The sequence below is a fragment of the Lytechinus pictus genome, chromosome 12 (genome assembly GCF_037042905.1).
Source record: "Lytechinus pictus isolate F3 Inbred chromosome 12, Lp3.0, whole genome shotgun sequence".
In the NCBI taxonomy this organism is placed as follows: Eukaryota; Metazoa; Echinodermata; class Echinoidea; order Temnopleuroida; family Toxopneustidae; genus Lytechinus; species Lytechinus pictus.
In genome coordinates this window covers 16,926,372-16,942,065 of record NC_087256.1, presented here as the reverse complement: position 1 = coordinate 16,942,065, position 15,694 = coordinate 16,926,372, and the positions used below count along the sequence as shown (strand labels likewise).

The 15,694-nt window shown below is 36.1% G+C and overlaps 1 protein-coding gene across 1 annotated transcript; it reads left to right on the top strand.

The window, feature by feature from the left end:
* The first annotated feature begins 1,616 nt into the window (after positions 1-1,616).
* LOC129272982 (myoferlin-like) lies at positions 1,617-14,638 on the top strand. Its single transcript, XM_054910053.2, has 3 exons — positions 1,617-1,890; positions 4,495-4,550; positions 10,755-14,638. Exons 1-3 carry the CDS (start codon positions 1,797-1,799, stop codon positions 10,848-10,850), a joined length of 246 nt encoding a protein of 81 aa, XP_054766028.1. The 5' UTR covers positions 1,617-1,796; the 3' UTR covers positions 10,851-14,638.
* Positions 14,639-15,694: the final 1,056 nt, after the last annotated feature.

The following is a 15,694-nucleotide window of genomic DNA, read 5'->3' as shown; positions in this document are numbered from 1 at the left end:
CATTCAAAATTTCACACTGAGGGCAAAAAACAGGACAGGAGATGAATGTGCAGGGAAATAACATGAAGATTAATAGAATTTGAAAAAAAAATATTGTACTTTTTTATTTAATACGACACGAATTTTATACATTCCTCTTTTTAAATTAGGAACCTGTTTGCCCCAAATTATGGTTGTTTAGTAATGACCTGAAAAGCAGGAGAAGTTGACTTTATGGAGGTGACGGAAGAAATTTATATAAAGATTTTACCCGCCCGGAGCCGACCCGACCAGAAGTTGCGCGATCAATAAAAAAAAAAGATAACTTCATATACTTCAGCCTAACCTTACTCGAATTCCATGCCCTATTCTATACATTTGAACTTTAACTGGCAAGAAACACATATAGCTGAGGTGGAAAAGCAGGGTTAGAGAAAGGGTGGGGGAAACAATGGAGAAACGTCAATTATTGTCATTTAACCGCGCGCAGCGCGGAAGCAAAATTCATATATAAATTTAGAGCAAGAGTGAAGGAGTTTTTCTTTTGAGAAAAAAAATAAAGAATAAAAAGAAAAAAAAACCGACAAAGCTACCTTTCTTCCCTTTCCTCCCTTCCCTTTTTTTTTTCCCTCTCTTTTTTTCCCTTCTTTTTTTCTTTTTGGGGACGTTTTGGGGGGGGGGGGGGCGACCGCCCCCACCGCCCCCCCTGGCTACGCGCCTGGTTGCGTACAATCTTGAAGAACCCAAACACTTTTCAGAAACGAGGAGGAAGCCTTTGGGGGAAAAACATACCCTAATAAACACGTTTGGCTAGTCTAAAAAAAAAGCTTTGGAAAAAAAAATACCCGAAATACGTTTGACCCCTCGATTGATCATTGACCAGTCTTTCAAAACCAACTTTATTTTTTGAAAATCGGTATTTCACACTACTTTACCCCCCCCCCCCTAGATGGGTGTCTGACAATATTTGAAATCTTTAGCAAGCCAATCATAACAGAAGGCCTATAGTAGGATAGATACAGAAACTAGATTTTAAAAAATCCATCTATGGGCCCTATAAATAACTTTCAATTTCAAGAATTCTTTTGGTGAATTTAAACCTATTAAAATAACGGGCCTACATATTATCCAGCTTGATTTTATCTGATTTTGGGAAGCAGTATTAAATATTTCTTTAAGAACTAGGCCCTACATTAGGCAATTTAATCATTCCAATTTATGAAAATGAAAACTATGAAAATAGCTTTTAAACTGGCATCTACGGTAAATCTAATTAAGCTTCATGGTTGATGGTCGATCAATGCATATTCGATCGGATTGATTCTCTGAAAGTGAAAGATATTCCAAAATACTCTTTCTAAGATATTGCGTCATCAAAGTCCATCCTCAAAATAGCCAACAGTAATGTATCAGTTTTGAAGGAAGACCCCCCTCCTTCCCCTCCCGGGGTGGTACCCCTCCTTTAATTCCGAGATGTGCTATGCAACAGGGGTTGGCGGGGGCGGGGTGGAATGACTCGTGCACAAATGGGCGTGTTCCGCATTCACGTATCGTGTGAATGGTATTGGGGATCTGTGTCCATTCCAATCCAATGCACTTGTTCGCGCGCATATATGCCATTCATGCAGCGCAGTTTCGTACAGGGGTGCAGTACGGTGCAGTGCAGTGGTATATTATGGTCATTCCTCTTTGATCGTGGTCCTTGAAGGGAAGACGGAGGGAAAGTAAGTTATAAAACTTCTTTCCAGGACCCTACGAGGTTGGAGAAGGGAAGGATTTACCAGGGATTGGTGTGCCAGTGAAGGCTGCCCGTCACCATGTCTTTGGTTATTGCTGTGGAAAGTGGGAAGAGTCTGCCAAACATCGAGAAGTTTGGTACGATCGACCCCTTCGTCCAGTTGAAGTTTGCAGGTGAGTTGTGCCAGGACAGTGCAACACGTTCATTCAGTGTATACACTGCAAATGCAAAGGCAAAAATTAAGGCGAGGGGCCGTTGCATAAATCTATACCGGTTGAATGGTTAATATTTTTGTCTGTACTTCGAGGCTGGTACCTTCCGAGTCAAAAAGCCTCTGGAGAAAACCCTGGGGGGGGGGGGGCACTTACATTGATGAGTGGATACCTGGCATGCGCGACCAAAAAAATATGTAAAAGGATCTCTTTTTCAAGATAGGGCACGTTATGTACGTAATGTAATGAGGGTGTAAAAAACACTAAAATAGTGAAAAAAGGGTATCTATTTTCACTAGGAAAGCTACTTGCTTAGGGTCAAATTTGCCAGGGTATAAATATTAGACTAAAATGTTTTATAAACTAAAGGATGTACTTTTTGCCCCAATTAGAGTACGATTTGCACGAGGTGTGGGGAGGTGGGGTTGTACTAAACCCAATGATGTAGGTAAAGGTAAAACCGACGTCGTCCATTCACTGACGTCGTCCATGACATAACAATTAAAATATCGCTGTACTTGTTTAGGGGTTCAATTCAGGGAATACTTTCCAAGAGTATCGTTGTGTTTCCAATACTTGTTAAGGGGTGCATTTTCAGAATATGGAAAATATGTGTTTCGGGTGCTTTTCGAGACCCCATGGTGATGGTCGCGCATAGTATCCACTCGTCAATGGAAGTGGCCCCCCCCCCCCCCCGGGAGAAAACCGCCCATGTTACAGCAGTGAAATATCCTGGGTATTCTTTCCTCCCTTTGGAAAGCGTTCCTCTTGCGAAAGCCACCCAAAATAGTTTGTTTTAATAAAGAGGGTCTAGGTCTACTTTGTAGATCTACTTGGGTCTTGGGATGAGGCTGAAGCCAAGGCCTGCAAAATCTGACCTTCAGGCTGGCCTGACTACTCTCCTTTGCATTTCCCATATCAGAGTATAAAAGAAAGACTTGGATATTTCATTCCGATGCACAATAAAGGGTACTACTCCGGGCTGAAAATTACCCTACATCAGAAAAAATAGAATTCACCAAGCAAAATGCTGACAATTTCATCAAAATCTGATAACAACAGAGTTATTGAATTGTAAAGTTGGCAATATTTTATGAAAATGGTTATATGCATGTCATGAATATTCATAAAGTGGGCCTGGGCTGATGATGTGGGCTTTATGAAACCCACCTGGTTTAGCACGCAAGACAGAATCACCAGTCCTTCGAATTAATTGCGAGAACTTATGAACACCTTTCTTTAACACCGCCACCCTGCTCAGTGAGATGCTCATTGAGTTGATCTGATAATCCATGAAACAGGGACGATGCCTATAAAAAAATGAAAAAGAGAACTGGTGTTTCGCTCCTGTCATCCCATTCAAAAATTGGAAGGTTAAATCAATTTTCAACTGGGCTTAATAATCAACACTCGGGGATTGTGGACATCAATTTTAAGTCAAGAGATGCTCCAAGAAAACAAAATGTTGGCTGCCCTCATGCAGTTTTGGAAGTAAATCTTTGGGAAAAATTGAACTTCAGTTTTGTCATAAAGTACATTTAGTATAAGATTCCTTCATACCCTAATCATCAATTTCTTATTTTTGTCATGATTTTTCTCTCAGTTTAAGTTATAACTGCCTAAGATTTTTGAATATTGTTTTTAAACATCCTCTAATTGTTTAGATCAGTGAGCACTGTATGCCTTAAAGGGATGCTCCAGGCTGAAAATACCATGATTTGAACAGATAAAGAAAAATCAGACAAAGTTCACTGAAAATTTGATCAAAATCGGACAAGGAATAACAAAGTTATGGTATTTTTAAGATATGCATTATTCCAGTGAATCAGTTCTAGACAAGTCTTCATGAATATTCAATGAGCAAACGGATGATGTCATATCCCCAAGTAGTGCATATTTTTTGTTGTATTTTCTGAAATAAGGTTTATTCAATTTTTTTCCTCCAAGAATTAAAAATATTGGATTGACAGCTGATTCAGAGCATTAGTTTTATTGCTGCAACTTATTTTAAAGACGGGAGACATAACATTCACACATGTAGGAAAAAATCAAACATTTATGATTTCATGTAATAAAAGAAAAAGGAAAGTCAGGATGCGACATCAGCCATATTCATGATGATGTGCATGTAACTGTTTTCACAATATAGTGCTAAAATTTAATATTCAATAACTTCGCTATTTGTTATCAGATTTTGACAGAATTTTCTGTGTTTTGCTCTATTTATTTACATATAATTATTTTTAGCCCGGAGTATCCCTTTAAAGTTCCCATTTCTATTGAAATCAGGAGACTCGTGAATTATGTTTTAAGACTTGAGTTCTGATACTAACTATATATTTTGAGGCCTTTGATACCCCATATAACCTAGTATCAAGGTACATTTTAATGAAAAGCAAGTATGTGTGGATATAGAAAAGATTGAAAAACAGGATTTTTTTTAAGTGGGTAGGAAATTTTTTATAGATTGTTGATCAATGTAGTCTGATGTTTTTACTTGATGCGTTTTGAAATGCCAACTAAATAATATTACATACATAATATTCATCTTTTATTTAATTTTAGGTTCAAAGAAGAAGACGAAAGTAGTAGACGACTCTACTGATCCACAATGGAATGAGGTAAATATTTAGTGTAGACAGAAATAAGATTTCAGAATAGTTTTCATTAATTCTAAACTTATGCTAAGACGAACAAATGAGAAAAATAACAAGAATATGAGAATGAAAAAAAATTATATTCTGTAGCAGAGTGCATTTATAATAAATTATAATTAGTTGAAGATGTAATTCAGTTCAGTTCAGTTTATTTCCATCATTCACATAAACATAATACACTGGTTGACATGGGTATAACATATCATGAAATGAAATAAATAGTTCTTGAGACAAATAGGTGTTTATACACAATAAGAATTAAAACCAGTGAAGAATGGAGGGGACTAAGTTGAAAGCATAGCTTGTGAGTTATAGCATGGACCTATTACGAATGGACATTCAACGAGAGCATTTTATGACCACCACCTGTTTCCAGCTGTCAAAATTGCTGTCTAACCCTTAACTTTCTCTTTACGCGGTTTTTACGACGACCGCCCGGGGCGATTGTTTACACAAGCTCCTTTCGGCCGATGATCGTCACCGATCGATCACTGGCCCTCTTTCGACCAAAGACGGTCATGTTGTAGACCCGATTGCCAATAGGGAAAGTCCCTACATTACCTAGAATGCAATGCGCAATTCATATCCGGTTTTTCAGTACATTATTTGAGGCTGTCTATAATGTGCGATTGTCGTCTGTCCATCAAAAAAAATCCCGTTAAATTTCATCAATCCTGTGGAATTTTATGCCCAAATGAAAATCAACTTCTGACCGAAGGTAAGCGCTACTATCGACATCAATACTGTCCGAAAAAGATGACATTTTTACGTTTTTCCGCAGATTTTTTCGTCAAATTTCAATTGCTTTTTTGCCGTAGATATACGGATCTGCAAGGTGATGTCAATGCATTTCATTTCCGGTTGTTAGCGATGTACGTAAAAAATATGTTTATGCACGCCTGTTTTCTTGTTTCTGCTATCATTTTCATAGCGCTAACGTTCGCTGCTGTGCGTTGCTTTTGATAAAGTGAACGAACAACATCGCAATGGGTAGGAGCAGCGTACAATTGATTTCCGCTGTCCATCAGTGAGAGCGTGTTTTACGACCGGCTTGATGGGTGTCAGCTGCCAGCACTCTGTTTATAAAAGGATTAGCGGCGGTCTTTGGGTCAAAGGAGGGGATTCGTTGAATGTCCATTCGTAATAGGTCCATGGTTATAGTTATGTAATCTTTAAAGCAACTCATTCAAGCTGCACTGGGATGGGATGTGTTGTGACTTGATTTTGCCGTCAGAAATGTACATGTACCTCTGAAATTCCCAAAGTAGCCCTTTAGATACAAAAGGGTCTGGGTCCAATGGCCATTGGGGTTAACCACAAATTGCTACAGGTACTTGATATTAAGAAAATAATTGTGAATGATTAGTTGTTAAGAACTTAAGTTGGAAAATGACTTGTTTCATTTTTACCATCCAAGAGAGGCCATTCAAAGCAATTTTAACAGCACAAGTTTGGCACCATAAGAATGAGATACTTGACATTTATTTGACATAAATTGTTTCACTCTTCAATCCAGGATTTCTTGATGAGATCTATTGGCCTAAAGATGTTTGGTTCTGTTTGTGTTCAGTTAAATTTCCCTTATTTTTGATAAATTAACCTTGTCATAAATGCCTCGATGCTCACAAAGTAAAAATATCCAGTGCTACTGGTTTGATCTGCAATAGGCCTTTGTGTCTTTTAAGAAAATTGCGTTTAGTTTGTTTTTCAAAAAGATGAGGTTGGATAGAAATCACACATACAGGGTACATTAAATTTGTCCTGCGTTTGCAAACTCTCATGTTGAATCATGTAAACAAGTACACTTTCATGAATACATGTATTTCATTTGCATTATATTCTTTATTGTCTAGAAATCACATTCCTGAATGAAATGAGTTGGTATAGTGTATTTGCACATGATAAATTTGATGTTTGATTAGATTTTTTTAAAACTGGATACACACTGTATTACGATATGTACACATGTATTGTAAAAATGAATTGCACACCCACAAGACCGGTTGCTTGTTGATTCTTAGTATTTCTAATCAGTGAGGCATTTAATAAATAGGGAATGATTACTTATCCGAGCAATTCAAGGTAAATGGAACTGGGATTGGTATTTATTCTCTGGACTAAACAGACTCAAAGGAATGCAAGGGGTCAAAGTGCAGTAGACAAGGAAGGCTGGCTTCATCTATTCACATCAATGTGACATGATTTTTTTTTTAAATTGTAGGCCCACTGTATTGCACCATGGATCATACTATGATTTTCTGCATTTTTTTTTTATACCGAGGTTTTTTTACCTGACTGCTAAGAAAGCAACGAATGCCTGTGAGCAAGCAACCAGGGGACCAATGTGTTCATATACAGAAAGTAACCATTGGTATTTAATGAAACCTGGTTTATAAATGTGGATTCTTTGAATAATAGTGTGCATTTTTAATGACATTTATTCTCGCGGTACATGTATGAATGAAAATTATATAAAAGGTGGGGTTTTTTTTTTTGGGGGGGGGGGGTATTTCTCTTTCTATTGTGGTTGAGGGACTTGGTCAGTATGTACTGCAGAGCTGCCAAATAGTACGATTTTGTCGTATTCCGTACGATTTTTCACTTAAAATACGACACTAGGATTTTTACAAATAAAATACGATTTTTTGAAAATATAGCTATGGTAAGGCTCGACATAACAGAAATCCACCTCGGGCAATCATTATTGAAAAATGTTAAGTTTTGGTGGCCCGAATCGGGCAACCAATAATTTTCAAAGTAGCGCAATTTTTCTCCCGATTTTGCACCATTTATCAACTTTATACAGTTCAAATTGCAACCAATTCGTCATGCGCCCTTTTTGTTGATCTACACACAAATACACACACACATGACAGTACATAGGCTTACCGCTCTAGCATACAGTAGCTATTATCCAGCCGGCCGGCTGGCGTGTGTGAGCTTTGCATGAAACCACTGCAGCTACATGTAGCTATCTGTGCGCTGTCAGCCTATTCAGACTCGGGGAGCTACGATACGAAATGTTGCTGCTAAGATATCTTCCACAGAACTTTGAAAATCTATTTGCAAGCATTAAAAACAGGAATTATGACCTCTCTTTTGACTCAAAAAGACCGATTTCCAAATGTATTAATACACATAAAAACACATAGGTGAGTACATCACAGTCCCATATGTGCATTTGTATGTATGTTGATACTTGGTTTCTTTCGAAGCTGTGTCTTTTCTAGCAAAAAATAAGCAGACAGTTTTTTCCTTTTTGTCTCACCTGCATAGCAGAGTGAGACTATAGGCGCCGCTTTTCCGACGGCGGCGGCGACGGCGGCGGCGGCGTCAACACCAAATCTTAACCTGAGGTTAAGTTTTTGAAATGACAGCATAACTTAGAAAGTATATGGACCTAGGCCTAGTTCATGAAACTTGGCCATAAGGTTAATCAAGTATTACTGAACATCCTGCTGCCTGAGTTTCATGTCACATGACTAAGGTCAAAGGTCATTTAGGGTCAATGAACTTAGACCATGTTGGGGGAATCAACATCAAAATCTTAACCTAAGGTTAAGTTTTTGAAATGTCATCATAACTTAGAAAATATATGGACCTAGTTCATGAAACTTATACATAAGGTTAATCAAGTATCACTGAACATCCTGCATGAGTTTCACGTCACATGACCAAGGTCAAATTACAGTGAGCACAACAAAATAATGAGATGTATAGTAGGAAAGTACACGACGGGTATGAATAGGATTTTTTGTCTAAAAATAGGATTTTTTGGGTGAAATAATAGGATTTTTTGTCAAGTGTGGTTGGCAGCTCTGGTACTGTCGTGCTTTTAGTTGTAGTAGGATAATTTTATACTGGCATGTTGTGAAAAACAGGTGCATCATGTTAGATATTATAATTTCATTACATTATTTCTACCTTAGGGCGCTGTTGGATACAACATGTAGGTGATAAAATATTGTAATCCGAGAAGTCATTAGAGGAAATTAACCTACACAAGTGTTAGTGCAGCCAGTATGAAAGTATCTTGTATAAAGTATCTCCTGCCAATGGTAGATTGATACAGGCATATTCTGATTAAATTGTTAAAAATGAGAGTTGGAAAATGAGGAATTTGTGGTAAATATTGCTAATGTTTCAAAGAGGTATAAATATTAGTCATAGATTAAAAAAAAAGTCAGGGATAAAATTGAATCATCATTATCACATTATTCAGGCCTTAATGTGACTGAAAGGTATTGTTTAACTTTGTGAGCAGCCGATTTAAAAAATTCTCAAACCAAGATGAAACATGTGTACAAGTGCATGTATTAGAACTAATAAACCCTGAAAACAACCATTATTGAGAATGAAAAGCTAAAACTACACAAACCCCGATTTTGAAAATAGGCGTCTTATAGACGCCTAAATAGTACACATAAGTGTATGGGATGAAATTAAGATGGTGTTTTCGGTCACTTTATATTTCAATTTTTGAAGCACTAAATAATTATTTTCTGACGCAATTTTTTCTAGGCTTCATTTTTGTAACATATCACAGACACAGGTGACAAGTGTGACCTTCTAGCTCAGATTTTTTTAAAGTCAAACCAATGTTAACCAATCACTTTAAAGCCTAAATTCTGATTTGAATTGACTGAATATTTGATAATTTAAAGAAGAATGAAACCCTTGAAACCGGCTGAATCCATACCATAGAGAAAAATCAAAGAAACATATTGTTGAAAGTTTGAGGAAGATTGAATGAATAATAAGAAAGTTATGAGCATTTGAATATTGAGATCACTAATGCCATGTAGATCCTCCATTGGCAACGCGACCAAGATCTGTGATGTCACACACGTACAACTCCCTCATTACTTTAATACATATTTCACTTATATTCTCACTTTTATAGAGTCTATCACAAGGTGAGGTGTTCTCTTTATGAGAGGACAAGTACAGAGGTTTCACAACATTATATCATTGATGAATCGTTTGTCATATGATTAGAATGAGCAAAAAGAGATGTTTTGGGGTATATTTTCAGTGTCCAAAAGGGGAGAGTTGTTCATCTGTGACATCATAGATCTTGGTCGCATTGCCAATAGAGGATCTCCATAGCATTAGTGATCTCGACATTCAAATGCTCATAACTCTTTTATTGCTAGTCCTATATTACTCAAACTTTTGTTGATCTTATTCTTTGATTTTTCTGCTTTCACAAAAGCTAACTTGCTCCAAGAGTTTCATTCTCCTTTAAATAAAAAAGAGAGTGATATACATTTAGTCGAGAAGAGAGAGGGGGAGAGAAAGGGGGGGGGGGGGAGAGAATTGAGATCTGATGGTTTACTTACAGCATAGGGCACTTATTTCAAACAATCCTTCTACATATGTTTACTCTGTAAATTGACATTGTATGGTGGTTTTATCACAATGTGGAATTCCATATTTGATGTGTGTACCCTCTTCCACTCCTACACAAACAGGAAGATATTCAGGCATGTACAGCTTTCATTTCATAAAGGGCCAGCGTGGTCTGATTGATTTTTTAGAACAGAAAAAACAACATGTGGACATTGTATATGATTGAAGGGTCCTATAAACTTAATAATCTGGGCAGGATGTAATTATTATTCTTTGATATTCATGTCGGCCTCTATCTTTGTTTTGAATTTGTTTATAAAGTTCATATTTATAACAGATTGTCAATTTGTTTGCAGATTTGATTTTATTGTAAGGGTATCCCTAATCAAAAGTAATGATTTTTGCCTTCATTTTTAGTTTTTGGATATTTATTTAGTATGACATATTTCATAGTATAAAAGGAGAAGAAAATGTCTTAAATATATTTTTTGTAAGAATTTCACATGAAATATGGTAGGCATTGCCATGGCAATAGCATTTTTATTGCAATAAATCAGGGAGAACTACTTCCTTGTGTTTTGCACCCTCATGAGACTTGGTAGTTGCCACATACATTGGTTTTGGAGTAAAGATCATGAGTAAGTCACTTTTTTTTCCAATCTGATCGGTACTGAGTTGCCATGGTTATGCCATTGTATGATGATGCATCAGTGAAAACTGCTCTATTTTCATATTTATTCCTCACATATGCAAAGCTGTTGTTATGGGGGAAAGTAATCTAGTCCATGATCATATTTATTTTTTTCATCATTCTAGTCCTTGGAATTTAATCTCAGTGACAAGCCACTTACAGCATCCGACTCAGTAGAACTCGAGGTCTATGACCATGAGAAGATTGGTCGAAACAAGTAAGTAACGCGCATGTACATGTACTGAAATATATGTGACACTCATCTCAAAACCTGTAATAATAGAATGAGATGAAACATAAATAGTGGAATTCATTTTACACATTTACATAGATTTGTGCATAGGTCACAATATCAAAGCGACTCTTTCTGTGATACCACCCCCTCTCCCCATAGTTTTGCTAAAGCAAGGATGTGAGGATGTAACAAAAAAAAAGGAAGAGAAGAGGGATACAACAATAAATAATGTAAATGTAAGGAGTTAGGTATACCTACATGTACATGTAACATGTACATGTAGGTAGATAGATAAATAGAGAGATAAGGCTGTGGACCGTGGGGGAATGTAAGTAGTCACCACAAGGTGTGGGCAGAAGAGGTATAAATTGTATCTTCATTGCAGAACAGTGAAGTTATCTGCCCCCCTCTCCCTCCCAAATAAAACAAAAAACAAAAGAAGGTGATAGAAAGAAGAATAATCAAAGAAAGATGCACTGATTACCCAGGGAAACATTGGGAAGCATGGGAATATAATAAGAACTATATCCATATATTTCCATTAGCTAAATATTTTGTTAGCTGCTGTGCTTTTGTGGCACACCCGATTGGGTCTATTCAAAACAAAACCAGGCATATATTGATTTCAAGGTTTTTCCTCTATTATCTGTAGATTTGTGTATTCTGCTCAGGAACAATTCAGCAACCATGTACAGATTGTCCCTCATATGTTTGTTTTGCACACAAAGTCTGATGTGAAACGTGCTGGGAATTGGTTGATGGAAGTTCCAAGTTGGACCAAGATATAGTCTTTATCCAAAATGCTGTTTAGATGTCCGGGGGGGGGGGGGGGGGGGTGGGAACTTGGTGACTAATATTACTTCATAACCTTAGTGGTATATCAAACTGCTATGATATGAAAATTTTCTTTAAATTCATCAATATTTTGATGTTGTGAAATACATACTATACTGTGAGAATGAAAAAGATAAATAAATATGAAGGCACTCCCAAATGACTCACTTCCAAGGATGGTGGTGGACAGGGGGGGGGGGGGGGGGCTTAGGGTTTAGGGTCAGGCACAATAGCAACTTTCAAACAAAAAAATATGGGGAAAATAAAAACAAATTCCAGAACTACTACACCTCATGACAAATTTTTCAATTTCAAGATATATAGAAGTATATAAAATTGATTATTAAGTGATTTTCAGTGCATTGGTTGGAACTTTGAAACAAAGCAAAACCCCCAGATAAATACATTTGGTATCACTTGACCCCAAAAGATGTAATTTTACAGTCAATTTTAAGTTTTACATAACTGCAGTAGTAAGAGTTAAAAACAATGACGTTAATTTTTCTATTTGCTCTCAGTTGGTAAACAAGCTGGATAAATGTCCTTCATCAGTAGAAATTAATACATAATGCTTTGCAGATTGGCAGAAGTGTCATCTGCATATGATGGGATAAAACACAAAACAAAAGGGTGAAAATCAATTACTTTGATAGTCGGCAGATAATAGACCCATTTCCCCGTTGAATTTCACCCTGGATTTTACCTTGAAAGATCCAGTAGCGAGATTCTGTGAGTTATGGATTGCATCACAATTTTATCGTCCAGTGACATTATTGATTTTTATCATCAAACGTCACATTTGTATTTTTTGTAATTCAGCCAGGGAGGTGTGTGTAATCTGGTTTCTGATGTGCCTCACGATACTTACAGGCCTTTCTTATAGGCAAAGGTTGTTGTAGATTAATTTGTCATTTTGGAATAAAATCAAAGTGTTTACAATAAACAAAGAGGAAGGATGGTTGCTTTAGATAATGATAATAATAATGCTCACTATTATAACGATTGATAGTGCATGATACATTTCAACAACGTCTCTGTTATTAATACAGCCGACATGGCTTCTCTGTATCAGTGTATCTACTTTATCTGTTGGGTTTTAAATTTATCTTTAAAATGTAGAATAAGTTTTTATCACAATGTTAAACATCATGTCCATGTCTTAAGCTAAAAAGTGCATTTTTCTGCATAACTGGAGAGGGGAAGAGAAACATGTTTTATTTAGTTTTATTTGGTCAAAACTTTTATGAACCAAATTAGATTCAGGGTCACATCTCTATTATTTTAAGTATTTTAATATGAAAATGTAAATTGGTGCACTTGGTGATATTTTTGCTTTGAAGTTATTGATTGGACATGGGGCAGAGAGTAAACTTCTTGTTATCATTTGCCCACAACACTGTAGGCCTACCTTAATATGACACCATAGCATAGAACTAGCTAAAAAAATTCACTGAAAATATGCACTATCAACATCCTCCTTTACCTTTAGAAAGCAAACTCATACCTTCCCACAAACTAATATTATGGTTCATTGACTATAAACAGTAACCATGGCAACCCTTCCCACCAGGCCCTCTCTTTTGAGTCACTTCCAGCCCACGTTAGGGGCTTATCGCGCCCGCCATGGGGGGAGATCTGGCTAGGAGTGTGGGGGAGTATCTTCCTGATGTGGTATCAGAGGGTGGATTAAGGGGGGAAATGAATGGTAATAAGGGGTAATGTTCGTTACCCCCGCCAGAGATTTAGCGATCCCTGCAATAAATAGGCCATATCGCAGGCAGGCGAGTTGGCTCTTTGGAATTTTTGTGAGGGGATAGATTGCTAAGCATGTATTTTTAAAAATATGGTGCATAGTTTGAAAAAGATCACTTTTATATCCCGCCATCCTTTGAAAATATATTTTTAGCAACTTTTTAAGATAAAACAAGGGAGGGCACAATCCACTCATTCTTTAGAGTAATCTGCTATAGTGCCCAACGTGTGAGCACTATTTCATCTAATGAAAAAAGTCTGGTCCATTTCTCTACAAGAAAATGTTGCAGATTATCTACTTATCTAGTCTTGGGAAATATTAGGATTCATAGAGTATGTATATAATTTGTAAAAATATCATCAGTTACAGTGTATGTACATTGCTTTCTTTGTCATACACTGTAGTTCATTATTTTTCATAATATTAATTGATACCTGAAACTAAAAATGGACCTGCAGTATTAAGAGTACTCTTTGTTTAGATCTTATGCTTTTGAAACTAGCTATAATCCACAAGCTGGTCAATTAAACTCTATTACAATGTACATTACTTCATAGTACAAACTCGTTTACACAGTGATTTATGATTGAAATTATGTTTCTGTACAGGTAAAGTTATATCCAAATGACTTTTTGAGCTACATGTAAGTCATGTATAGGCCTTCACTTCATACTGTTCTGTTTTGGTGACAGAACTGTTCATGTAAAATATTTCATTTAGAGAATTATAGCCGACATAAAAGTAATGTTCATACATGTATGAAAACTTCAAGCACGGTATGTGAAATCAGAGTTCATTATTATAGAATTTGGTAAGGTCTCAGTTTTCTTTTTATTAGGAATTAATCATTATAAACATCATGTACATGTACAGCATAGATTTACATTTGATATAAAGATTTTAGAGGAATAGAGATAATGATGCTAAGATTTTAAAGAAAATGCAGAAGACGTCTGCTATACCATAAACCTACGTGGCTAAACCATTGCTACCAAACCACATACTTTAAATTTTTCATTTTGTAAATGGCATTACCAGAGGTATAACAGATTGACTGCTTAATTATCTAAATGGATTAATGGAGCAAACATTGAGAAAGTAATTATAGCAGTAGTCATGAGGTAAAATGGGCCATTAATTCCATGATTATTTATATACAAATGTAAAAAGTAAATAACTTACATTATAAATAAGAAAGAAAAAAAAATTTAGAGTTACATTTCTTGCACTTTCTTATAGAAGCACTGGTTAATTTTTGTACACTACAGTGCTGTCCTACATGTAGATGGCTGACTTGTAAATGGTTTTTAATCAGCTACACATAAATATGGACATGTACACTTAACATTATTCCTAATATTAATCCAATTTATCCATGTATGAATGTGGTACTCAAAACAAATGATGCTTGAATTATAATCATCTTGAGATTGATCCATTATCTCACAGTCTAGGCTTTCAAGTAAATGGTCCAATACACCCGGAGCTACATGTACAGTACATGTATATGTAATATGCAATAAAGTTGATCTACCAAAATGCTTTATATACTTCCTGTAGTATACCAGTGAACAATTCAGTAAACTCAGTTCACTGTAAAAGAGTCATTCTGTATTAGTTTGCCCAGACTCCTTATAATAAGCAGCCAAGTATGCAATCCTATTATTGTTCATCATTCACCGCAGAATTCCGTCAGTAGTGTTTCCTATTACATGCATTGATACAATCATCCCTGGTACATGTACATGTACCATTTAATGATCTGCCATTTAAAGGTCAAGTCCACCCCAGAATAATGTTTGTTTGATTCAATAAAGAAAAATCAAACAAGCATAACGCTGAAAATTTCATCAAAATTGGATGTAAAATAACAAAGTTATGACATTTTAAAGTTTCACATAATTTTCGCAAAAGAGTTTTATGCACAACTCAGTGATATGCAATTGAGATAGTCGATAATGTCCATCACTCTTTTGTTTCTTATTGTTTGAATTATACAATATTTCATTTTTTACCAATTTGACATTAAGGACCAACTTAACTGAAAAATGAAATGTTAGAACAATGGTAATATCATAGTTCAGGGAGAAATAAACCTTTGTTTCACAGGACAATGTGGAGAAAATTAGAATTCATATTTCCTACAATAAAATACAAAAGAAATAGTGAGTGAGTGATGTCATCAATCCCCTCATTTGCATACTGAGCAGGACGTGCATATAACTGTTTTGTGAAAGTAAGCA

What these genes read in the sequence shown, in the direction of transcription:
- LOC129272982 (XM_054910053.2), top strand. Translation starts at nt 1,797, where the DNA reads ATGTCTTTGGTTATTGCTGTGGAAAGTGGGAAGAGTCTGCCAAACATC. An exon ending in CGTCCAGTTGAAGTTTGCAG is followed by an intron (nt 1,891 to 4,494) that starts GTGAGTTGTGCC and finishes ATTTAATTTTAG; the next exon opens with GTTCAAAGAAGAAGACGAAA. An exon ending in CTGATCCACAATGGAATGAG is followed by an intron (nt 4,551 to 10,754) that starts GTAAATATTTAG and finishes TCATCATTCTAG; the next exon opens with TCCTTGGAATTTAATCTCAG.